General features: G+C 39.5%; 1 protein-coding gene across 1 annotated transcript; it reads right to left on the minus strand.

The window, feature by feature from the left end:
* Positions 1-25,873, minus strand: tspan15 (tetraspanin 15). The gene is made up of 9 exons (XM_061814309.1): positions 25,508-25,873; positions 16,875-17,060; positions 15,875-15,949; positions 13,259-13,354; positions 8,409-8,522; positions 5,587-5,637; positions 4,310-4,426; positions 2,337-2,518; positions 1-2,237 (listed from the first exon to the last, which is right to left on the minus strand). The coding sequence occupies exons 1-8, from the start codon at positions 25,595-25,597 to the stop codon at positions 2,351-2,353; spliced, it is 897 nt and encodes a 298-aa protein (XP_061670293.1). The 5' UTR covers positions 25,598-25,873; the 3' UTR covers positions 1-2,237; positions 2,337-2,350.
* Between the last annotated feature and the right edge of the window lie 580 nt (positions 25,874-26,453).

Raw genomic sequence — 26,453 nt, forward strand, 5'->3', positions numbered from 1 at the left:
CACATGAGACCACTCATTTAATTTCACTTCATGCTCTGCACAAAAACAAGCAAGAACGATTAGCAACTTCCACACATCATCATCATCAATCAATGGATGCATGATTAAAATTATTTGATAATTTATGAACAAAATATGAATAACAATCGGGAGGTATATATGTACAGAGGTTAAACAAATACAAGATGAATCAATTTAAAGTGGAGCATTACATTCTGGCAGTGGACTGATGTTGTTCTATCATACTATCAAGAGATGATTTAGGATGGAAATGACGTAAAAATAGGAATAAAAAAAAAATGAAAAAAATATATATATATAAACACACACACACACACACACACACACACACACACACAGTTAAGGAAACAGTCGTGTTTACGTGAATTTCAGTAGTACCTTAAAGGCATATTATTCGGTAGCGAATTTCACAATTAGGCAATCCAGAGCTAGACCTTGTGCGTGTTGCAACTACAGTCCATTAATTATTGTGTGCACTGATTAAACTCTCTCTTAATTAAATGTTCTACTATGGAGCTTCTCAGTGTTTACAGTAGGTCAGGTACCACTAGTGGTATGCGAAAGACTCACTGCCCAAGTACAGTTCAGTTGCGGTGAACTTGTGTTAAATACATTTAGATTTAATCATTTGTTTTTTACCTTAGGTACATTTTTTAAACATTTGTGCAGTACATTAGAATTGAATCACTAAATGCATTTTCAAAATATATTTCAGCACATTTTTAAAGTTCACATGCAATGTTTATTTTTCATAATCTTTGATATCCTTTTACCAAGTTTGCAAGATAATTTGGGTTGAAAATGCCCATGATCCTGTTTCAAGGTATCCTAATTGGTCTTTTACACCTAGCAATTGAGATAGATTTCTTAATAATATTTGATATGTTACTAAGCTTTGCCCTGATTGGATCCTTACTGATTTAAATATGGAAAACAGCTCTGTTGTGATTGGCCCGAGTGGCTGAGCAAAGTCTCCTTTGGATCCTTCTCTGTGGGGGTCTTACTCTCATTGTGAATCAGAAGGATTGGATTATTACCCCATGAACGTGAGCCAGTGAAAGAGGGTGAAAAATTTGAGAGGCTGGTCCGGCACTCCTATCCATTTGAACAGACGTTCACCCATGCATTGGACGACCGTGAGCTTCAATCTCATCCACAGTTACATTATAAATTACAGTTAAGTATTGTTGTAAAACCCAACAAATGTATAACTTTATAGACTCACTCGGCTAGAACCGAGAAAGGCCATGTTGCCGTACAGCTAAATTGAGTGGGTGGATACAAACCATGAAGTGGGCTGGTATCTGAACAATTTGTAACCATCTACATCACAAACAGACTGAATGCAAAAGGCAAAAATAAAATAAAATGAAATTTAAAAAATAGCTATGCTCGCAGAGACCAGAACAGATTCCCTTCAAAAAAACGTAGATAGACTTAAAACCTCAGACGCATTTTGACCTGTTATACATAAAATAGAAAAAAAAAAAAAAAAAAAGATTTTGATGGCATCAAACCGTTGTTTAAACGATGAATCATTTGAGTAGATAATAAAAATATTACGTACTTTAGGATATTTTTGATCAGCACAAGCTACTACACTACTGTATTTTAATATTCATCACGAACTGTACTTGGGGAGCTAAGTACTTTATTTTAGGTGGTATTTGGTGTAAAAACTTTGAGAACTACCTTTTCATTTAATACCTTAAACAACTCAGCAATTTAATTAAATTATGTTCGTAATTTAAAAGACCCATAAAAACTTCACACTGCTTGGTTTTTACTTATCACAAAGGTTCAAAGGTAGAAGAGCACAATATTGAATATTTATAAACCAGAGATCCCAGGATACTTTACCTTGGTCACTTAATGAAAAAGCATTGAGTATCACATAACACGGACATACAAACGTGCGGCTGGGCAATGAAAATAAAATTGCATAAGAAAATGATTTAAAATTCCTACAGGTTCAAGTAATAAATTGTATTTTAAAAAAAAAAGTTTCATTTGGATCCTGCAATCCCCAGTGTTTCTCACCTCTAGGCTCAGCTGATGAGATGAGTGGTTTATGGAGTGTGGAGCGGCATATTTGTTGAAGTGGTATAAAATTTGCATTGATGTACTGCTCGGTGTTGCCACGAGAAGTGAATACTTGAAGGGAGGGTTTGGGGACATCTTGATTTCTTCAGTGTATCACTTCATGGTGTTTGTCTCTGAGTGGTGAGAAGAAAAGTTCTCCAGACGTTTGAGTCCAAGTGGATTTATTTTTTTTTTTCCCGATTGAGAGGATTCAAGTAAGTATTATCTCTCACCTTGTCGATCTTCATTAGTCGAACTCCGGCATACACTTAAACCACTTGGCCATATGGCCCTGCCTCTTGAGGTGTCTGGTCGGTATGTTTGAGCCCAGAAGGCCGTCCGTGTAGTGACCGTACTCACTAATGGAGTCTTCCACTCGAGTGATGTACAGCCAGCTCACGGCTACCCCAAAGAACTACAGAGAGAAAATGGAGGGAAGTGAAGGGACAAGATGGCCACGTGTTATATACTACACATTGAGACTTCCAACTGTGTAGAAACAATTTGGAGAAGGCTCTTTTCTATTCCCGGCGCACTTCAACATCTGGTCAAAAGTCTTCGACTAGTCAGAATCAAATTGTAGAGCTCAAAGTGGAATTACGAATGTTTACAATTAAGTGGCAGATATCCATAACGGCAAAATTCTCGTTATTTGTTCTCGAAAAAATGTCTGTGGATATCTAAAACTTCTTTTTGGCTAGGCAAAACTGAATCACATTTGCAGTATATATAGTACTGTACAACACATGCAGTCTAGCTGTGAAATGTTGAGGAATTACCATTGATATGGTAGATAGAGAGCAGTTATATAGCTTCACATTATCGTGGCCAAGCACTTTACAGAGGTTTTATAGTCACACACACACACACACCACACACACACACACACACACACCACACACACACACACACACACCCACACCCCCAATGGGGAGATGCTGCCATTCAAGGAGCTGCAAGTGGCCGGGATTCAAACCGCTGACCCTTAGGTCACCGGACAGTGCTCTACGAACTGACCCACCACTACACATGGTTATGGGTGCAAAGGGGACGCCCTCCCTTTGCACCTACAACAGGTGTCCCAATACGTTTGCTCAGATACAAGAAATGGGATCAAGTCGCACAGGTCTAAGTCAAACGATGACGGCATTTCGTCTTGGGAGGGAGACAAGTCGAGTCACAAGACAAGTCAAGCCCTGTGATGAGTCAAATAAAGAAAGAAGACCAACATTAATGCAATAAAGATTCTTCTTTTCCTTTCGGCTTGTCCCATTAGGGGTCGCCACAGCGATGTTTCCATCTAAGCCCATCTCGTGCATCCTCCTCTCTAAGACCCACTGCTCTCATGTCCTCCCTCACAGCATCCATCAACCTTTTCTCTGGTCTTCCTCTCGCGCTCTCTCTCTCTCTCGGCTCTGAACATGTCCAAACCATCGATAATATCCAAAACATCCAACTTTGGCTGTCCCTCTAATGAGCTCATTTCTAATCCTATCCAGCCTGTTCAATCCACTCCACCTAAGCATCTTCATTTCTCCTACCTCAAGTTCTGCTTCCTGTTGTTTCTTCAGAGCCACTGTCTCTAATCCGTACATCATGGCCGGCCTCACCACTGTTTTATAAACTTTGCCCTTCATCCTAGCGTAGACCCTAACCCCTTTTGTCACATAGAAATGGTCAAATAATGATATTAATGCCCAATTTATCAAATCTGAATGCAGGTACAAAACATGGCAAGTCCTGAGTCAAATCTATTTTGTCCCCAAAATAGGTAAGAGTTGACTTGAGTCAAAGTCACAATTACTCAAGATCCAATCTCTGCCACTAAATGTATACAGAATTGAGTTCTTTTATTTATAAGTAACTGCTCCAGTGGAAAAATAGTTTCCTGTCAAATACAGCCGAAACATACAAGAGTCAGAAGTGAAACCAATGAGCGTGAAATAAATTTCACTACACAAAGTGGTTCGTAAGTAGAACCTGGGTCGGAGCAATTTAAATCACTCTGCTTGACACAGACTGTCGAATTAGGAGACATGCTTGAAATTAACATAGGCAAACTTCCAAGAAAGAAATTTTTTTACTAGTAGTTTGGATTTAGAAAAGCAGGCTTATTTGAGAATTTTGCCTGACTGACACTGTGTGATCAGCGAATGTATAGACAGTTAAATGAAATGAAAATATTGATACAGCATAGTGTGTGTACCTGAGGCAGCAAGATCCCTAGGAGCAGCACTGCCATAATCTTGTAGTTGTCCGTCAGCCAAATGAAGAAAGCGTCGGTGCAGCCTCTGATGTGGATCATGTCGATCAGGTCCAAGCGCTAACGAGGAAGCAACGGCGAAAGAATAACGAAACCAAAGAAAACATCAGAGGAGGACGGCAAATGAGCTGGCCACTTGGTGCTTTGTTATTTTTAGCTTTAGACAATCTTTCAGTACTGTGTTCCTACATTCAATTACATTTATGGCTCCGCATATGACTCCTATTCATTGAATTGGCCAATATGCTGCCTTCTCTAGAAATTTCAGTTTTCTGATTGGACAAAATTACCCGGGTTCAAGCACCACCTGTTACCCCAAATGCTGTTTTGGCACACAACAGCAATGAAATACATTTTACAGAGAACTATTGTTTTTCACCCTGTAGCGAGATATATATATATTTTTTTTTTTTTTTTTTTAAATTATTATTATTTTTTTTTAATTCAGAAAAGTCCAGGATTGGTGTCACAAAAGGTACATTTCAAATCTAAAGTTTTCCATTACAAAGTAACCCCTTCTACTACTACCCGACTTCTACTGCCGTCTCTGTTTCTTCAAGGATCGTCCACAGCGCTGTCGTCACAGCAGACTTGATGGCCATCTTGTTGTTTACGGCTTGAAAAGTGGTTTCCTTGATCATCCTTTGAACTGGGAAAAGAGCTAATAATAAAACCGTTGGATGGCTCAGGCCACTGAGGACAGGTGCGCTGTCATGGTGAAGCAACCACAAGTTCTCCTCCCTCAACCCTCACCTCTTCTTATGCAGTGAACAAAGCAAAAGCCACGGGACCTCGATAAAGACGTGCTGATTGATCGTGAGGGCCATACTGAAGGGAAAACTCCGTGTGTATTTTGGGTTTGAAGTATATCTTTTGTGAAACCAGGCCAGGAACTTTCGACACACCTCAAAAGTGTGTCTGTCGACTGAGATAACATATCCTCGACTAAAACTGCCACCAACTGACCAAACAATTCTCTTGAAAAGTGTTTGTCAGAAAGAATGTGTGGGCAGCAACAGACATTGAGCGCATTTCAACGAGAGTAACAGGTGCAAAGCTGCTTGACGATAGAAAGTTAAACGCACTCGCTGGATGACTGCACGCTGACTTAATGGTGTATGCCTTTGCCTGACACTTTTAAAAAGATACTCCAGCTGCCAACGAATGCAATACCACATCTGTAAAAATTTTTGTTTTTCCGTCACATTCATCAGCTGTACCTCTTTTTCCAACACCTTGTAGCCACACAATGTGTTTGCGACTTCATTTGGCTGCAGGGGAGAAATGAAATGAAAATTAGGACATTAGAAAAGAATGTGAGAAAATATAGTTACCGGTAAATACAAGGAAAAATAGACTGCTTGCCACAAAGATTCAAATCAACTATATATCCCCAAGATGAGCTCCTACCAATCTGGCCGTCTGGCACAGAAAAGGAGATGAAGGGTAGATGATTAATCATTTTGTCAAACTGGCTTCTAACGGGTTTAATCATCAGACCTTAGCTGCATCACTTTGAACAATAGGATATGTTTGGCAGGAACACGGGCCAAAATAATATTGGATAAAATAGAATTACCGCCAGTAAACGCACAAGAAACTGATTTGAAATCAAGTGGGAATGAACAGTGTGTCAACTGAGCTTAACGATAAGGCCATGTAGGATATTCACTGAGATCGTTGTTGCATCATTTTGGAAGACAGAACATAATTGCAATGATTGCAAAGCACAATTCTCGACTACAGACAGAAAATTTCAGAGGGCAGGATTATAGTTTGGTAGTCCATCCTTGACATTTGAGTATCAGGAGTGTGAATATTGCATTTGCTCATATCAATGCCCCACAAGGGGATACTTGAGCAAATTGGCAGTCCTCCGGACTTGGGTCTCAGATGCGCTGAATATCTGCGCAAATTCGGTAGGATGATGAATATCCAGACATAGTTATCAATTCAGTATTTGACTGTTCGGCATGACTGCACAGAGAGCAGCTGCGTACACGCCATTTGAGTCAAAGTGTGAGAGTGCCAGCTTGTAGTAACAGATGATGAATTTCCATGTGTGCGGCTTTTATTTATTACTCCGTACATCATGGTCATTTGTGCTAAGTCTCAGGGACATACAAATGGAATCTTAATGGAAGAAAACAAATGGAAAGGTGGCGAGAGTAAAAGTGCTGGCCTGAAGGGTGCTAGAGAAACTTCAGGAAAGTTAGAACTGGTATCCTTCGGTGATGGTGTACCGTGCTGCAGCTAAGCTTTTGGACCAACATTTGGAAGCATATGAGCCTGATTAAATCTAACAACAAACTGCCCCCCCCCTCCCTACCCCATCCCCAACCTCATTTAGCTGTGAAAGGTTCTGGTGTTGATATTACAGAGATCAAATACCATTTGCTGTTTGAAGTGGGCGAAAAATCCCTGAGAATTTGTCCTGCATGGAAAAGGCGTAATCATCATCATCATAATCCATGAGAAGCATTTTAAACATAAGTCCACACTATTATGGCCATTACTATAATGGTATACACAAAGTGAAACACAGTTTCTGGGGTTTGCGGGCGCGTAAATATATGTTCAGGAAAGATGAAATTATGCCCTTTTTGACCACTTTAGATAATGTTAATTAATAGATTGAAATAAAACAGGGATGTCAACTTGAAGCAATTTTCTCGAGAGCGACCTTGGCTTCACTTGTACCAATTCCTTTCCTTGAGTGGGTTTGTGTTCTACTCACGAATACAAAACGACCATCATAACTGTCTGTAATTACCATCACAACAAAACCTTATACAGATTCACAGTGAGATTTTGCCTTGGCATGGTTGTTAAGACTAGCGCACAATGAAACAAAGTTAGTTAATTGATACTCATCATTTTAAACTGCCTGACCCACCAATGGGACTAAAAATGGGCAATCGTGGGCGTCCCAGCAGCGCTGTTCCTTTGAAATAATCAAAGCAGTGGGGGCGGTGAATGTAAAGCCCTTAAGATAAGCTTTATGTGTCCAACAAAAGGGAAAATTGCTTTACCCAGAAAAAAACCTGACAGAAACTAGAGGCAAGTGCTGATTTTTAAAACTTAAGTTAAGGTAAAGTACCAGAAGTAAAAGGAAAAATGACTTGGAATAGGTGTTGTTGTTCATTGTTCCCTTTGTTTCATGAGTTAAAGGAGGGAAATGTCGTCTGATGAGGCTGAAGGCAAGAAATGTGTCTCAAGTGCCGATATTAAAGCTATCTGCGCTAAATAGAACGACATCCATAATTTTGTAGAACTTCATCACCTGAATAAAGCTGAATGTTGCAGAGCACTTCAAAATTTCAATGACGTTGTGATGAGCCACTTCAGGAATTTGCTCAAAAGACGGCAGAAACAGTCTACATTAGATTCTTTCTTTGTTAAAAAAAAAAGGGGCGAGTCACCCCCACCGAAAACATTTGAAACAGTTGTTTTGCATTGCTTTTTTTCTTTTGTTACATTAACCCTACCTCTAGTTGCAAATATTTTTTTTTGCCATGTTACGTACTTTCTGTGCAAATAAAGTGTTTTTTTAACCCCCTCATTATTGCTTGTTTAAAGTTATTCTGCACTTTTGTTCATTAAAAAAAAAAAAAAAAAAAAAAAAAGGTACAAGGCTGGGGGGCAAGTCGCTACAGATATGGCAATGCACTCCCAGGCTAGCATACTAAAGCATACATTTTAAGCAAAAAATAAATATATTTCTTAAATGATTTAACTATAGAAAGTATTTAAACTATACATGCATTTCTACTATGCAGTTTATCAGGAAAAGCTAAAAAAAAAAACAAAAAAACAAAATCGCTTAAAAAAAATGTATATTTTTTTTAGGCTTGGAACGCATTATTTCATTTTCCATTCATTGTAACGGGAAAACGTCCCTTGGTTTTCAACCAGCCTTCTGGAACAGATTGTGTTCGAGAACCAAGGCACCACTGTACTTAATTTCTCCGCTGTAGTTGAAGCACATTGTGATGTAAAAAGGGTTATTATGTTGCTAAAAATATGTCATTATGCTACTCACCTTGGTATTGCAGCAGGTATAAGGCACTCCACAGGCCAGTGGACCCAGTGCAGAACAGTTATGGTACATGTTGACCGACCAGTCTTTGTACTCTTGGCCGCCACAACATTTAAACTTTGAGAGACAAAACAGGGAAGAGAATATTCACAAATCAAAATACTCAGGAACAATCTGATTGAGAAGGCAAATCCAAAACACAAGGCTTTTATATTTACAGTATGTACGTGGAATGATATTAGTAATGTTTTGTGCTGAAAGGAGACTTACAGTAATTAATTTCCATGCAATTATGAGACTTTCATTTCTCTCTCTCGCTTGTTTGTCTATATACACACACTATATTTACATATTAAAAAAAAAAAAAAAACAAATCCAGATACAAAAAGACAAGAACAGCAGAGCATAAGATTTTTCAATTAATCTACCATGCATCATGATTTATGGGATACACTACAGAAATCTTGAAAAATGGAAGCAAATCTACAGGTATTAATCCAAAGGTGTCGAACTGCATGTATGCTTTGGTGCACTGCACAGATTCAGTTTTGGTTTGGTTTAGACAACAAAAGACAAGACAAATTCATTACTGTCGAGGTCACTCACTGTGAATATTGCCCAAAAGGGACAAACACAACAAATTCAATAAAGGAACACCTGCTGATTTTTCATAGTGAGTCTCTGTCAGAATGCGTGATCAGAGGAACTTGGCAGCCGTGCTACAAGATGTGCTTTGTTGCCCTTTTACCAAATAAATATTTTATCATAAGTGGGAAAGTGAGCTGAAGAAAACAGAAATGAGGGGGGAAAAAAAGGCTAAAAAGACAGGAGAGATAGAAAGGAAGAAGTCTGCTCCATTTAGTATGCACTTTCCCAAGTGGTGAGATCAGTATGCAAACATACCTGGTAACTCAAATCTGCCATGAAGTTACGCTCTGAACTTATCCAACTTCAAGCACAGTTTTGAAATTTTTTCTCGCTTATTTTTTTTCTAAAACTAAGGTGCAGTAGAGGCTAAACCAATTCTGGTGCAATTACTTTCTGTGTAAAAACGGACTTTCACCATATACTGCATTGTAATTATAGGCTGTATCTGCTGTGAATGATGTAAAATGATTTTTTTTTATGTACTTGAGGAAATTTTGCTGGCGGAGAAAAACCAAAGTATGATATTCATTCATTCATTCATTCATTCATTTTTCACACTGCTCATCATCAAGTGGGTTGCAGACATGCTGGAGTCTATCCCAGCTATCTCGGGGCGAGAGGCGGGATACACGCTGACCTAGTCACCAGCAAATCCCACACATTGGCACTTGCAGTCACAACGATAAATTTAAAATACCCGGAGAAAACGTATGCAGGCACATGGAGAACATGCAAACTCCACACAGGTGAGGGGGGCTTTTAACACAGGTTCTCAGAACTGAGAGGCAGATGTGCTAAGGTGTCGTCCAACATCCTGCTGAAAGTGATATATGTATCTTTTGAAACTAAGCAACACAACCAAGACTCAAAACCCTGAAGAATGACTCCACAAAGTGTCACTGTACTTTGCTGATTGAGTGAGTCATGTTTATTGTTCCATTCATAACTGGAATAATCAAAATGTCTTTTTCTTTGAGACAATCCTTAGATGCACTTCTGCGCAGGAAGTAAATTATTTTCGAAGCACCCCGCCACCCCACCCTCCTGACGGAGTGACTGATGACCGGCTGCTTACGAGCACCCAGAACGACTAACTGGGCTACTAATTGGCATGTCATCCCTGCCTTTGTCAAATGATTACCACCGTGGAGCGCTGGAAAAGATGCAATGTCCGCACTTTTAAGTCAATTAAATTCACCAGAAAGTAAAAATGTGTTGCTTCGAGTTTAATAAATTGAGATTGTTTGTATGATTTAAATCTGAGGTTAAAATCTGCATTAGTGAGCACAATGACAAAAAAAAAAAATTACGGTGCTGTCAGGGTAGGCATATGGATTAAACAGGTTTAAGTATTACACACGAGCTATGAAATTGTCTCAAAGAAAGACAATATTGGCAGTTCCACATAAAGTAAGACAATTCTGGATTATTTTTCATGCAATGCCACAGATAGTCCTAAAGCTTTGACTAAGCCTCCATTTAACATGCAAACTGCTAGAATATCCACGAGAGCTGTTGTCATGTGAACCAATCCATGAAGGTGCCTCACATGGATAACGGTGCTTCCAATGTTGGAGGCTTGGTAAAATAATTCCTACTCAGTACTAATATGAAAATTTTTTGACAGGCTTTTTACATCTTTGGCATTTACCCTCATGCAATGTAACTGTGCGAACATTTAGTTCTCACCGAGGCATATGGTGGACATATTTTGTTGACATTCAGCTGGTAATCACAGTTGCTCACACTGCAGTCAAATTGGCAGATATATTTGATTCTTATCCACATGACTGTGGCTTAACCCAGTTGTGGTGATGATTTTTTTTTTCCCCTCTGCAGATAAAAATGCTTACCTGTGCGACTTGGGGAGGAACACAGAAACTGTATTACTTTAACCCTGTTGTACCTACCTGAGAGAGTCTTTGATATAACATTTTTTTTAATGCAAAATATGACAATTTGATGGGGGGCACATAGAGGAATGAAAGTTCTGATAAATAGCTTATGTCGTATAATTAGGACAAAATTGATTTTCACAAATGTTTTAGGCACAGAATGTGTCCAACGTAGTCTTATAACAAAACACTGACTTGCTAATGCTGAATCAAGGCACGGTTTATGTTCAGGGACATTTGACAATTTTTGTGTGCATAAATCACAAAATAATGCTACTTTAAAAAAAATTGAATCAGTGATCAGCAATCTAAGAGGGCGTTCATCAAATTAATCACGACTGATAGTCTCATCAGCAAAGAGGATACAGGTGGAATTGTGACACTTACCTTAAGGGTGCCAGCAGGCCAGAAGTTCTATCTACAATTCAGCGTGCTCTCTTCTTAACGGCTGAGACCGCTCTTGAAATTGATCTCACCAGGAGATGCTCTTTACATTCCCATCTGCATTGTACCAAGGTTTGTACTGTACGTGCAGATGTATATTTAAAGACAATATAGTGCTGAACTGTTGAGATATCTCATAGTGTGGTAAAGTATAGATATCATGAAGCTGAGGCTTATGCTTTTAGCGCAAGATCACTCCCCCACGATATATGTAACAACAGTGACGTCATTTTGTTTGGGGGCCCAGCTGAGAGTTGCCTGTGTTTAGCGTCCATAAAAAGCCCCATTTACCGCTCCAGCGTGAAGTTAGCAGGCTAACAATGGCTACACCCTGAAAATCTGTCTTCGTTGAATGCCGCAAATTACAGAAAAGCTTGTTTTTTAAGCGCCCCACAAAAACGAGGAAATAAAAAGTGACGTATTAACTTTTTAAAGACACGCAGATGGTGAGATGTCAACGCTACCAGCGAACTCTGCACTGTACATTTTACGATTCACACTTTTGTGAACTTTCAGATACAACATGGTTTCATGTGCTTATTTTTGGGATTATAGCCTATAACAACAAATCAATTTTGAAGCTGAGCCTCCTAATATGATTTTCCGTCATATACTTTAAGATATCACCCCCACATTATGGTTGATTGTTTTTGGCGCGTCCAGGTCAGATCGGAACAGAAAGTTGCAAAATAAAAATCTGAATGAAAAAAGGCAGACGAGTGTTGTTCTCTTTTTCTTTGTCAGTTGCCAACCATCTTCACAAGAAGCAATATAGACACTGACAGAATGGAAGTGGACTGCTGTTAACGCCAAATTTGATTCACAGAACATTATTTTCCACCAAATAAATTTGAACGAGGCAGGTGTATGCTACTATTAGTACATCACTTGTATTGTTCGCGTTTCTTCAAGCAGCGAACCTGCTGGACAAGGGGTCACCAACACTGTGCTTATGTGGAACCAAGTTGCGCGCACAGGGTCACATGAGAAGCACACAGCTTTTCTAAGAATAGCACAGCAGTGATGGAACATTGTGATTTTTGGGGAATGTTGTAGAAGTGATCATTTGAAGATGGTAGCACGTGTGGAGAATCACAGAAAGGGTTTGCAAACTGATTATCTTTATCCTACCTTGCTTTCCATTATTGTAAGAAATCATTCACATTGTCAGTGCATTCATAAAGATGAATGTCCATATTAATATGAACAAAGGCAATTTGAGCACATTAACAGGTATGTATGAAACTAGTAGCACTTCAATCAGTGCAATACTGTACCTCTCATTTTAAAGAACGTTGGTGAACCGTGTGAGACTGATTATGCTCCATCATGTGACATATGGATATCAATACATGAATGGAAAACATGAGTCAAAAAATATTTCATACTTGTAACTAAATAATTTAACAATAGGTATGAAATTCCAGAGGAAGGTCCCTGTTGATACGTATATCCCTAGCTTTCACCCCTTCTTTTCTTTAAGATTACTTGTATCATTTACACATTTCGATACATGATGTGAAGCAGCCTTGCTGGCCTTTTTCTGCATTCATTGTCAGTGGAGTTTTTGTAGTCTGCCTAATCTTAATGCATGAGGGCTCTTTGTCCACCAGACTATTCACCGCTATGTGCTTTGATAAAAGCTGCTAAGATCTTGTGCCTCAGGCTTTTTAATAGTGCATAAAAATTGTACAGTTGGAAGCTGGTACAGATTGACAACTGCATATATTTTTCGAAGTTTGCCAAAAGTAAAGTTTACCCGCCCGTGTCATGGTTCTGGCTTATAATGCTCATTGCTTATCAGTGTTGTTTATGGTGGTTTATACTTCAGTTTTGATACATCAGCACATGAAAATTTGACTGTACCTTTGTCTGAACGTAGTCCATGATGTTTTTGAAGTCCAAGTCATCATAGTAGTTAACGATGCCTCTTCGTATGTTCTTATTCAGTAAATCCACAGTCTGGACAGGAAGGAAAGGATGAAAATCAAACATTTTAGACTTGAACAGATGTGTGAGCGTCATGTTTCAATCATTTTGTCAAATCTAAGCCAGAGTGACACGCTTCTTTAGATAAGTCCCGGTTTGTCAAGGTGACTGATCCAATCAAGTGGAAATCGAAATGTGACAGTCTAACAGCCCACATCTGCCAACTGCAATCTGGCCTGGCAGGATTACATCAGACTAATATGTCCAAACATCCGGAAACAGACAAGAAAGTTCTGTGTGAAAGGTAGCTCACATGGCACTTTTCATTTGTTCCCATTTAAAAACAATCCAAAATTTTTTTTGACATCAGAAAGCCTTGTCAGAAGTGGCGCGTGAGTGTGTGGAGTACTGTCAGAATTCAAACAAATAAAGACCTCAATTCCAATGGAGATGGAATGTGTAAAATGTAAATGGCAAGAATACAATTTACAACCCCTTTTCAACCTAAATTTTACAGATGCCCGATAACTACAGGACCAATATTGGATAAAATGACATCATAGCCCTAGGTGTGACATAAAAAAAATATAAAAAAACAAGAGCCATCCGTCTCTTTCAGACGCATGCGGTCACTGGAGGCCACCCAACTGCCGACTGTTATATTGGCTTGCAACAGGCATGAATATTTGGATCAAAGATCTTTGCCTACGACACTAAAAATAGTGAATACCAACAGTAAACCAGTACCTGTATATGATCACAAGCACTTGCTGAAATTATGATAATTTACTGACTTTTGAATTTATAACTACGATGCTCCTGGCGTTTAAGTCCTCGGATCGCAGCTCTCAGCAAGACCACCATCTGAAGCCCACAGAGGAGCAACCGGGGTCAGTTGGACTACTTGCAAAAGGACGACTCTTGCAATGGGCTAACAGCTAAGGGAAAAGGTAATCCATGTAGAACACCACTCCAATCCAACTTTCTTTCCAACCTTTGCTCACTGGACAATAAATCAGATAATCTACAAATGGAATTAACATCAAAACACGCAACGGCCTTCCATTGTTTAACTGGGTTGGCGTGAGAGCGCACCCACTAATGACTTTAATCTGATGACTTCGCACAACACCAGCAATCCACATTGCCACCAGCTGTCTTCACCTAGCCACAAATTCACGTTCATAAATAACCTAACGTAAATCTACATTTACAAAAAAAAATGAATATTTGAACATCTGAGTATTGATTGCAGAAAAACAAGGTACATTTTTTTTTCCATATTGGTGGAAATAGTTATGGTGCATCCATACTATACTCAACTGAATACACAAAAAATGTAAGATATTTAAAGATCAAACTGATCAACTTTTTAGGGGCGGGCGGTAGGCAGCAGATACTCTTTTGAGTTTGATTACTCCAAACCCTACAAGTACAATTCAGGTTTAATGGATGTCCAAGATGCCCAATGCATGGTCCATACCATCACAGATGCTGGCTTTTTACTTTGCACTGATAATCCGGACGGTCCTTTTCCTCTTAGCCCCAGAGGACATGGCATCCAGGATTCATAAAAACATTTTGAAATCTGGACTCTTCAGACAACACCACAGCTTTCCATCATCAGTCCATCTCAGATGATCACAGGATCAAAGAAGCCCGCAGCGTTTCTGGGTATTGTTGAGGTATAGCTTACACTTTTGATGGGATAATTTTAACTTGCGTTTGGAGATGTAGCCATGTACTGGGTAAATTCACTGACACTGGCTTTCTGAAGAGTTCCTGAGCTCACAAAGCAATATCCTTTACACAATGATGCTACTTTTTGAAACAGTAACTGATTTTCAACCTTGCTGCTCATGTGCAGAGATTTCTCCAGATTCTCATAAGTTTTTAATATTATGGACTGTGGATGATAAACTCCCTAAATTCCTGGCAACCGTATGTTGAGAAACCTTCTGTTGGCCCATTTTTGCATGGACTGTATATGTTCAAAACGTGGCAAGCATCACTCCATTCTTGTGAACAACTGAGCCTTTCAGGGTGCTCTTTTTATACCTAATCATGAAAACTGTTTCCACTTAACGGGATCACCAGTGGAGAGTCCGAAACACGTGTTTTGTTAGCATTCTTCAACTTTCCCAGTCTATTACTGCCCCTGTCACAGGTTTTTGGGGAAGTGGTGCAGGCAACAAATTCAAAATGATAGAATATTTGGGGTAAAAAAGTTATTTAGTTTGAACATCAAATCTCATCTTTTTAGTTTATTTACTAGAATAGTTGAAAAGTATTCGCAAACCAATATATTCCGTTTTTATTTCCATTTTATAAAACATTCCAACTTCGGATTTGGAGATAGTAGCACTAACATTTAAGTGAATACCACCAATTAGCAATTGTATTTTACTTAGATGAGAATGTATTATATCATTCTTTTAACAGAGATGACAGTTTGTGGTGGAGATTGAATGAGATGTATGGTGCCGAGAAAGACCCAAGCAATTGAAGTCATACAAATATAAATTGTATCAAATGTTCTTCCTAAGTACTCACCTGGTTCCGGAACACTAGTGCCAGAATTCCTCCCAGGAGCTCCAGGATGAGACACACCACCAGTGTGTACATGAACTGGATTGAATAAGACGGCAATCATCAGAACAATGGCAAAGGTGGGAGTCATGCCAAGCACAGACTACAAGAATGTGGCCCGATTTTGACCCGACAGACATCTCTCACACATGTTCACTCTCGGGGCCGATCATTTGAGTTATGAGTCCACGTTCAAATAACGTTAGCATGTGTAGTGGAACATAATTAACAATTGCTAATCTGGCATTTCGGACCCCTCATGACAATGATGCACAAAGTCTATGGTGTGAGAATTAGCGTTTTTCCGCATTGTCTCCCATGTCCTACAATTGTTCATTGACACTGACCAATAGTTTGTGTGCCTAAACAAACTCCAAAAAAACAAAAGCCACCCTCCTCCTCCCAGGTGCAGATCCCATGAGTCATGTGCTCGCTGTTCCTGCAGAGCCAAGCTTTGGTTAACCTCGCAGTTTCCGCACTTGTCTTGCACAGTCCTAAATTTCCACAAACTGTTTCCCTGCCAACGGGGCTCTTTCTTCTTGTTGTGAAGCACCACAACAAAAGCCACAAAGGAGCAATTGCTGGAGAAGGCAACAACAGCATGAAGGCAAATTTAACGTGAGAAGGTTGATTGTAAAGTTAGAATAGCTTGGTAACCAGTAGTACCAAGCTAGCTGGAAAAGCAGCAATTTTTCCTCAAATGGACTATTATTTTGGATTAGTAACAATTGAATTAGAATTTGCAAGTCTTGCGAATTGGAGCAACTATTGAAAATGTGATCATTTTACATTTCAAATTCAAATCCAGTTTGCTGTGGCATATCAAATTCAAATCCTGGTGGCACTAATTTACTTCCATATGCAAGTCGTTACTATCAGTACCAATAGCGACAACTACTACTGAACATTTTATGAACAAAAAATACATAATCGAAGGGAGCGAAGCTCTTAGCGCACTACTCACCACCTTCAGTAGAGTTAGATTATCCCTGAGCGATGCCAAGACGCCAATGAACGAAACAACAAACATGACAATTCCCAGGAGAATGAGAATCAGAGCAGGGGCCAGAAACACCCCATCTAGGGTCTTGTAGTGCTGCCTCTCCACCTCGGCATATATACCAATTGCCAGGATGAAGCCACCTATCAACTGAAAACACAAAAGACACACTACAATTAGTTTAAAATGTGTAATATGATGCAAATGTGTTGTCAACTGTGTGTGTGTGTTTGAACAGACAGGGAAAAACATACGTTAAGGCGAATACAAATAGCTGTGTCTGGAGTGCCTGCCACACTTTTACGGCTGCGGGTATTGGGTATTTTAATAACTGATTAATGCGTTGATTTTCTTTAGACATATCAATGAAACGGATAAAAACTTTTCTCAAGATTCATCCCTTTATTAAAAAAAAACAGCTAATTATTTCAAAGTAGCAGTGCACAAACAGGTCGCCGCAAACATTGACAATACCGGCCACTGCAACGAGTTCCTCACCCAATGACATGATCAGCTAGGCTGGTTCAACTTCCAGAGCGAAGCAACCACTTTGAAATGTCGACAAATACTACCGGGAAGGTAAGCAGAGCTGCAGTGTTAGCCAAAACTGTTATCAGCATTAGCATCTAATAATAGTGTTTGGCTAAATTGTCAATGTGGCGCTGGTTGTGTTTGGCAGGACCGTGCGTCACACCTCTACTCTAAATGACAAGCGATTCATAGGCTTGGTGATTTATGGACATGTTGGACGGATATGGATGAAAAAGCCAGTGGTGGTTTCGCAAGAGTTAAGCATAGCTCGTTTGATGCAAAAAAATGTTTTGTAGTCACTGTGATTTGACAGGCGCTTATGTGCCGTGCGCCATTTCACTCGCAAATCTGCTCAGTCGAGCACGAAAAATCACATGCGTAAAATTTCTTACGGGTAGAAATAATCGATATTGAAAGACGTCGCTTATTTTGTGTAGTCTTGACCAATGTTCCCTTTAAGCTGCGCACTTGTCGCACACTCTTAGTGCACATAAAAACCGATCCAGCGCAGTGAACCACAGCCTGTTTTTTTTTTTTTTTTTTTTTTAATACATGGAAGCACACGGTCTCTTAACAACGAGCTGCTGCTCAACCAAATTCTACATCCTGGTTTACCTGACACCGGCCCCCTCCGCTCTTAAAGGGGTACACTCATAATTACAAACAGAACACACACCCGCAACTTTATATCTGCGGGCATGACTGACCACACCCATACATTTTTCAAATGTGAGTGACTGGTGTTGTACCAGTTATCTTCTGATAAATTGGCACTTAATTACTTTGTGAAGTGTGGGGTGTTACCGTTTAGTGATGCATGGATGTGTTACACACCAACAAACACACACGCACACACAAACATTGTACATCAATCTGCCCATTAAACTACAATTGTAGTCTTTGAGCCAAGGGCAGTCACCTGGTTACCACAGTCTGGTAACACTAACAATCGCTGACAGGCAAGTTGGAAGTGGAGAGGGCCAAATGGTGTATGCACTTTATGAGGTATATGCAGTAGATGGCATACGTTTGGCCTACGGAACCAATCTGGACTCTACTGATCAATAGCAATAATGGTGGTTGATGACATCACCACATCGGCCTCAGTTTCAAAATAGCTTGAAACCTGTGACTATGAAGGTGGACGACCAGGCAGTCGTTCGTGAGTCTGCATTATCCCTTTATGCCGCCTCCTACCTCCCAGGTTGCTCTGCAACTACCAATGCTCGGCACCAAACTATCTTACTTTGCCCCAGCTATAAGGTGCGGCTTGGTAGCTGGAGAAGCCAAACATTGTCCCTCCGTGGTGAAAACCTGGCCATCACATGCTCACATCTGTGGAGGCAAATAAGTTTCACCTCTGACATTGTGACAAGTATTTCTATGATCAAAGGAGGACAAGGAATAGCTAATCACGCGACACACCGAGCAAAAGGAGAGAACAGGGCAAGCCAGAGAAGACGTGCAACAGCTGCCAAGCGAGCACACGTACAAGTCCTATGAGGACAATTATATAAATGAATGTATAATATCTAATTATTAGGGTTTATTTTTTGCAGAATAGAGTGCAGTTTTAGTTTAGATGTGCATAACGTTCTAAAAGTATGTTTGCTTTTCTAAAATCAATTTTGCTCAGCTAAACGACGATGCAACCTTTTCAAAAACACTTCCAGTATTTTTACATGGCAATATACAGCAGCTGAAACGAGTAACGTTTTCCTCATTATAACCGTTTCCAAAGATGCTGTTGAGATGGACATATCACCTGATGTTGGAAAACACCTACAGTAAATACAATCAAAGTAAAACAAATAAGCTCAGAAGGAGTTTGTAATAATGTGAAGAGAATAATGTTATATGTATTTTTCATTAGAATATCTATTTTAGAATGTTTATAGGCATGACAGTGGCGCTTTAAACAAGCTTTGACATGCCCCCCCCCCCCCCCCCACCTTGCACTCTTCTGTTGGAAATCTTGTGAGGCGCACCAGATCAAAGCAAATTTATGGCAGTATGATTGCTTTCCACTTCTGTATTATGACCCCACCGTACCGACTGGAACATTCAGAAGCTTAGATGCGCCTGTGACTAGTGCCATTGTTATTTTTTGCAACAATTAGTTTGCAGAGCTCTTGAGACAGCTCTTTGCGCTGACCCACCATGAGAAGTGTCTTGACACACACCTTGGCAAAAAGACCTTTTTGGTGGACATCACTTAGGACTGAAGCATCTGATATTAATTTGCCCTGACAAGGGGCGGAATTGCTGTTTGGTTATTGACAGATTTTAGGTGCGGTCTTGGTTTTCCATGCACTTTTGCACCTTCCTTTCTTCAAGTATTAAACACCTCAATACCAGTGTAATTTCACATTTTTACACGCAATTTAATTTTAATCCCATTTGTTCTACTTTCTATGTATGGATTACTTGGGTTGCTCCCAACATCTGTTTTCAAACTTTCGGGTCAATAGTACCTTTGGAAGCATATTTAATGAGGAAAAATGGTGAGGCATTAAATACTTATTTCATCCTCTGTATAAACTGTTACAGTGAAGGGATTCTGTTATATGCATTTTAGGCCATATCCACCCAGACCTGAAATCAAATGTCAGCAGGAACATACTGATGGGTTAGCTCATTGATTGTTATTCTAGCAAAAGACAGACTTGCTATTGACCTGGCATTACAGTATGTATGTGGGACGGGATCAGGTTTGGCTGCCTTGTGCGAGTTGACCCCTAAAACAAGCCAATTACACCATGGCAAGAAACTTGTCTTCAATTCTTGATACTAGGGATATTTTGATGGAAGCATGTCACAAACACATTAAGGCTAATTGAAATAACCAAAAAGTATGTCTGTTTCAATGGGTTCCAGTATTAAGAGGATCCACCTGGATAAGTTAAAGACGCACTCAGCAGTGGCAATCTGAGGAAATGCAACATAACGCCAGATTGACTTTAGAACATGTGAGTAATGGAAACTTTCCAGACCGAAATAACATGGAAAGAATTGAGCAACAGAAATGGTTTCTTACCCCTAACTGGACCAAATGTAGTGTGTGAATTCAGTCCCTCTTGAAGATAGTCTGTTGAGCCATGAGGGTTAGTTCTAGTCAAAATACGTGCATTAAAGTCACACTGAGGTGAATTCCAACAGTAGATCTTTTAACATGGTGACAACAAATTGGGATGGTCAGTTATGGGCGAGCTGGAGCCTATCCCATCTGATTATTGGCCAGAGGCAGTGTAAGCACTGGACTGCCCACCAGTCATTCAGAGGACAATTAATAAGCCCTCAAGGTAAGTAGATACTCAAGAATAGGCATCTGGACACGAGGTAATCAGATCAATACAACAAAAATACCTGCAAAAACAAAGATAATGATCCTTGTGACATTGCCTTAATTTTCAATTAACCGATAAGTCTATTATTGTGATTGAACTTTGCAGTTTTGTAGAACTCAGTTTTTAATATTTGGTTCTTCTCACAGAAAATATATTCTGTTGGCTCACACTGGATTACACAGGTATGCTGTACTTAAATGTTGCAGCAATTACGTGATGAGCAGCATTAAAGCTGCACCTTGAATGCTGTCTCTAACATTTTAAATTCAGTAGCTAAATCCTCAACTACGTACAAGCAGGAAATGCAAGTTTTTCAATTAACCTTGTTATAATGTGATTAGATCTGACAAATTAAAGCCTGTATGCTGTGGCCTTCACCCATGACATGTTGCAACCTCGATCAGGTTTCATTAGTAATAACTTGAGTCTTTGCAAAATACATACATCTGATGTTAAAACCGTTTGCATTATGAAAGAACAGCTGGAGGGAACAGAGTGGGATTTTAGGGTTTGTTCACCATACATCACTCCAGTGACTATAAAGCAAATGATTTGCAAATGTTACATTTAGAGTGAATGTTTTTCAGCCTGGATAAAAGTCAATGAGATTTGTGTTTCGGGTAAATGAGTCATCAAAACAATAACCATTAAAATCCAAAAGGGCACTTCAACTTAAATTTCAGCCATCAAGGAAGTGATGCTGGAAAACAGTAATCGCAATGCACACGTGTGCAATAGAGTGAAACCGCGATAAAAGGGACCCCGATATAATGGATATCAGATTAAATGGACAATCTGGACCGTGCTTGAAAATGGATTTCATTTATCACTTAAAATGCTACTGACAAAGTGTGCGAGTTCCAGAAGATGCCATTGCTGTACTAGAGCTGGGGTGCAATGCTGGCACAGGGAGAGACTGACGTATTTTCGGGTTGAACATATACAGTAAATACTACACCTTCTTATGTCTACATGGTGGCCATGTTGGATGTGGAGCATTGATGTTCAACTGTTTGAGCTCCTGCTATCTGGAAGGCGGTACAGATGCTCAAGAGCAAGGACCAAAAGACTAAGGAACAGTTTTTTTTCCCCGAGAGTCATCACCACCCTGAACTCTCACTTTCCTTTAGCTGTAGTAATCATGCAAAAGCGTACTGATTTTAATATCCTGACCAATACCCTGGGAAAAATAAACCCTTTTTTTTCTTTGTTTAATCCTGTGAGTATATATACTGTACATATATAGCTCCTGCACCTACTTCACCACAATCACATGACTGGCCATATTGACAGTCTAGCAAAGCATTCTTCATTGCTAAGTCGGTTGGAGAATATAAATAAAAGAAGGAGATAATAAAAGAAGGTACAGTACATGGAAAAATGAGGGACACATGGCATTGGAGCACCCATATTTAATGCCGAAGTCGATGTTTTCGCCAATAGGAAATTGGACCGTTAACCTGTTTCCGCTTGTCTTGGACAACTGGATCTACACATGGATCTGGTGAGTAAGTCGTCGAGATTTACACGGAAGAGTTTGAAAGCTTAGAAAAGTCTGGACGCATACAAATACTTCGTTGCTGGATCTGTTCTCAATCAAGAATAAATCCCACATAGTGATGGAGCCACTCAGATTTTTTTCAATACAAATGCCAATATTTAAATAAATGACCCCTGGTTTTACACAACCTCTCATTCATTAACTATGATTGGGGAAAAAAAAAAGAAGTCAGTGAGTCGGCTCCTTGTACACGAAGCGTGTTGCCGCCCCACGTTAAGCTTCGGTAAACTTCTCTGTGAAAGACTTTTTTTTTTTTTTTTTTTAAATATGAAGTCTGTGTATTTAAAAAAAAAAAAAAAGAAAATAAACCGCTGGGATAAGCTTCAGCCCCCGTACACGGAAGCGTGTTGCGGCCACACGTTAACATATGTAAAGATCACTGTGACCGACAGTTTATTTACTTTTTTTAAATATGCTTTGGACTCATTTGAGAGCAATGCATATTAACGAATTTTTAAAAAGTGTCAGGGAGAGGTTTACCGAAGTCTGTCTGACCGCAACATTCTTCCGGAGACTACACCCTGTCTTTTTTTTTTTTTTTTATAAACACATTGTTCTCAAATGAGCCAACTTGGCATTATAAATACTTCTTGGGAATTTGAGATTGAGAATAATAATTCCTACCTGAAATGAAGTGATTGCTACACAGTCGTGTGTATTTGGTTGGGCACCATCCATCACGTTTGATTGCTGAAGTCCATCGATCTTTTCTCGTATTTTCAGATGGTATTCCTTAAAATGATCTCTTTGAATGTCTGTCTCGGGTGTAACAACCAACAGCACAACAAGTCTCGGGCATTGTGAATATTCTATTCCGGTTCAATGTCCCCCACACTGTCGAGCAGCTCTTTTATGAGTATGGCGCCGTGAAAATGGTGATGTCACATGCACGAGCTCTATACAGTAAAAGCACCCCCGGTCCCCAAATATCATGCAGCTCTATTTTATTGACATTTACAGTACAGGGAAGGTGAATTTTACAAGTTTGTGCTGGTACTGAACGCGGTGGTATAAATTATATCATTATTTTCATTTATTTTTTAGGGTAAAAAATAAAAAAAAAACTACATGCCTCACATTCTTGGTAGTTTTCATTAAAGAAACACTGGGCATTATACAGAGAAATACTGGTACAGTACAAAACATCATTGTAGAGTGGGGAAAAAAAATCATTACTCTTACTTTAAATTTATAAACTTCAATACAAAATGAAATGTATAAGTAAACTACTAGGGCATATTGTGTGTTAAAATGGTAACAGAGCATTGGAAGCTTTGCGTCAGTCTGCATTTCCTGGAGTAAGTGACAATATGACCTAAAGTGCTCATTACTGTGTGCTGAATCTTGCGGAGATAAACCACACTCCACAGAGACTCAGCGTGGCAGGAAAATTAAGGCGGAATGTAAACAGTGCCAATTCATCTGTTTCGCCTACTTTATCAGGAAAGCATTTACGTATTCGCCATAATAAACATTACTTCAGCAGCGGCACCGCCACCACCCTCCTTTAATTTCTTTCATTGTCAATTTTAATACACATTTCAATCAAAAGGATCATACAGAAAGTAAACAGAACTTGAAGTGTCAATCAGCCATCTGTTTCTACAAAAATAGCCTGTTAAGTTGTCTTTGAAAGACAAAAAATGCCGTCTTCGGGGCAGAAGATTTTTCTTTGTGAGAGAGAAAATGAAGCTATCAGGGCTCTTTGTGATATGTAATTTATCTCAAGGGACTTAATGGAAAAGTTTTCATCATTGAGAGTCTTAAGTTAGGTCGTTTGGTATATCAACTGTGGGTTTCCTCCTCCAAGAATAAAAAAGGCCAATAAGTGACTTTAAAACTACCAAAAGAGAGTCAGGCAGTTATTAAATCCAAGGGTTCACTTACTCCCCCCCCCCCTCTCTGAATGTTTACGTTACAGTGTGGAAAAAAAATAAAATTTGTGGTATTAGTTTGATAAGACTAACTATTTTTGTGATTTAGGTGAATATTAGGCTACAATTTGTTGCCAATTTACACAAAAATTGAAATCCAAAAGACTATGCATGGTCTACACAGTACAATGTTTATTTATGTCATTGTGGTTTGCAGTGGTGTAGAATTGCATCGTAATCAGAGCTGTCCCTATTATTGGGGTTAACATTTGTACAGTATTTAGTTGTACACTAAACCTCCCCTGAAGAAACAATGCACAGCTAGAAGCTTCTTTTTTAGAAAGAATTATTAGACACTATCTGCCAAACTGCCATGTGCTGAGAACTGAGTGGAGTTTGCTGCAATTACAGGCACTCATCATTTAATTTTTACTCGCAAATCAAAGTGGGGGGAAACAGACAAACAAAAAATAATAATTGGACAAATCACAGCTGATATCTCCATAAACCCGTATGTCACATTACTTATATATGCAGGCACCACTGTTCAATATTATTATTCTCATTATTATTATTATGAAGAGTCCTTAATATGATTCAGTAAAGTTTGACACCACTGTAAACTACAGGGCGTTTGAAAAGTCACTGCGCAGAGTCATTTTTAATCACCCACTTTCATTTTTACAAATCACCCAACACGTTTTAATATTAGATACATAGTAACTTCCGAAACACTATAGTGCAGTTCAGCTACAAGCTGACAAACAGTATGAAAACTTTTGGTCAATTTTGGTCAACGGTTATCTTGACATTAAGATAAGCACACTTCTGGGAACCAGTTGAGTGTGTGTCTCCCCCCACCCCTCCTGCAAGAAGGTAGCTGGGAAATAGAAGCTCCACATCAACAAAAAGAAATATACAGGACAGGTGGCCGCTGAACACTTTTCGTGAAATAGTTTATGATATTAATGTAAAAAGTAAGGCTAAGCAATGTTTCTTTCCGTTTATACTGATTGAGGTGACAGCAACAAGGGTAAAAGTGTAGTAGAGGGTGTGCCCATTTTGTTATGGGAAACCGCTGGACGCTTACAACTTACTGATGGGGGGGGGGGGGGAAATAATAATAATAATAAAGTTTTAAATACGTTCGTCAGCTTTCGATAACTTCTCTTTGTTGGCACAGCACGCACACGGAAAAATGAAAAAAAAAACTCAGCAGCAGAGAAGTTAGAACAAATCGAAAACAAGAAGCCGACAACATTTAAAATGACAAAAATGACTCACCCACCAAACGATGGCGTAGGAGAAGAGGGTGAATTTGAGAACAACGTAGGAGAACTGGTGACAGTAGCGAGTTTGGCCATTGTTCGCCATAGTTGGTGGCAGCAGAGGAGCGACAACTGCCTGACTGGCGCCGTCGCGTTGTGACGACTCACTTCCGCCTGTGCACACCTGGAGGCGCGGCCACGCTGATGGACGCGGGGCGCCTTCACGGGGCAAGGCAAGTTTGCGTACGCAAAAACAAAAACAAAACAAAAACCTGCATACCTGTACTTTAATTTTCAAAGTAAAAAAATTAAATAAAGTAAGACTATTAGACTCATTTAGCAATATGGTTGCGCTTAGATGTCTGTTGTGACTGTGGAACCATAAATGTCGCTTCATTATGACATGTACGCAACAAATTTGCGAATAAGTAGTTTCGAAATGAAAAGTCACTGAAAATAGTTTGCTGAGCTATTGTTGCAGTTTCACTAATTTTTAACGGTTTCATAATGTCATCATCAACAAAAAACATTCATCCAGCTTTCCATTTTCTGAGCCACTTATCCTCACCAGGGTCGCGGAAGTGCTGGAGCCTATTTCAGCTACCATTGGGCATGAGGCGGGGTACATCTTGAACTGGTTGCCAGCCAATTGCAGGGCACATGGAGACAGACAACAGCCGCACTTACAATCACACCTAGGGGCAATTTAGAGACCCCATGCAATGAATGTATGTTTTTGGGATGTGAGAGGAAATTTCACAGTGCACAGTGAACTAGTGTTTGGCATTTCTGCCTTGGGGGGTTTGAAGTCCAGGCTCCGAGCTCCCTGTGCGGACTTTGCGTCTTCGCTCCGCATTTCACAAGTACAATTGTGCAATGTCAGTATTGTGTCTCTTTGTCACAATTCGCAGTAAACGCACGTGAAAGGCATGAAAAACCTCAAAGTCTAATGTGGTATTTGG

Source organism: Syngnathoides biaculeatus, chromosome 3, assembly GCF_019802595.1.
Source record: "Syngnathoides biaculeatus isolate LvHL_M chromosome 3, ASM1980259v1, whole genome shotgun sequence".
In the NCBI taxonomy this organism is placed as follows: domain Eukaryota; kingdom Metazoa; phylum Chordata; class Actinopteri; order Syngnathiformes; family Syngnathidae; genus Syngnathoides; species Syngnathoides biaculeatus.

What these genes read in the sequence shown, in the direction of transcription:
- tspan15 (XM_061814309.1), bottom strand. Translation starts at nt 25,597, where the DNA reads ATGGCGAACAATGGCCAAACTCGCTACTGTCACCAGTTCTCCTACGTT. An exon ending in CCTACGCCATCGTTTGGTGG is followed by an intron (nt 17,061 to 25,507) that starts GTGAGTCATTTT and finishes TTGTGTTTTCAG; the next exon opens with TTGATAGGTGGCTTCATCCT. An exon ending in ATACCTGCTGCAATACCAAG is followed by an intron (nt 5,638 to 8,408) that starts GTGAGTAGCATA and finishes TCTCCCCTGCAG; the next exon opens with CCAAATGAAGTCGCAAACAC.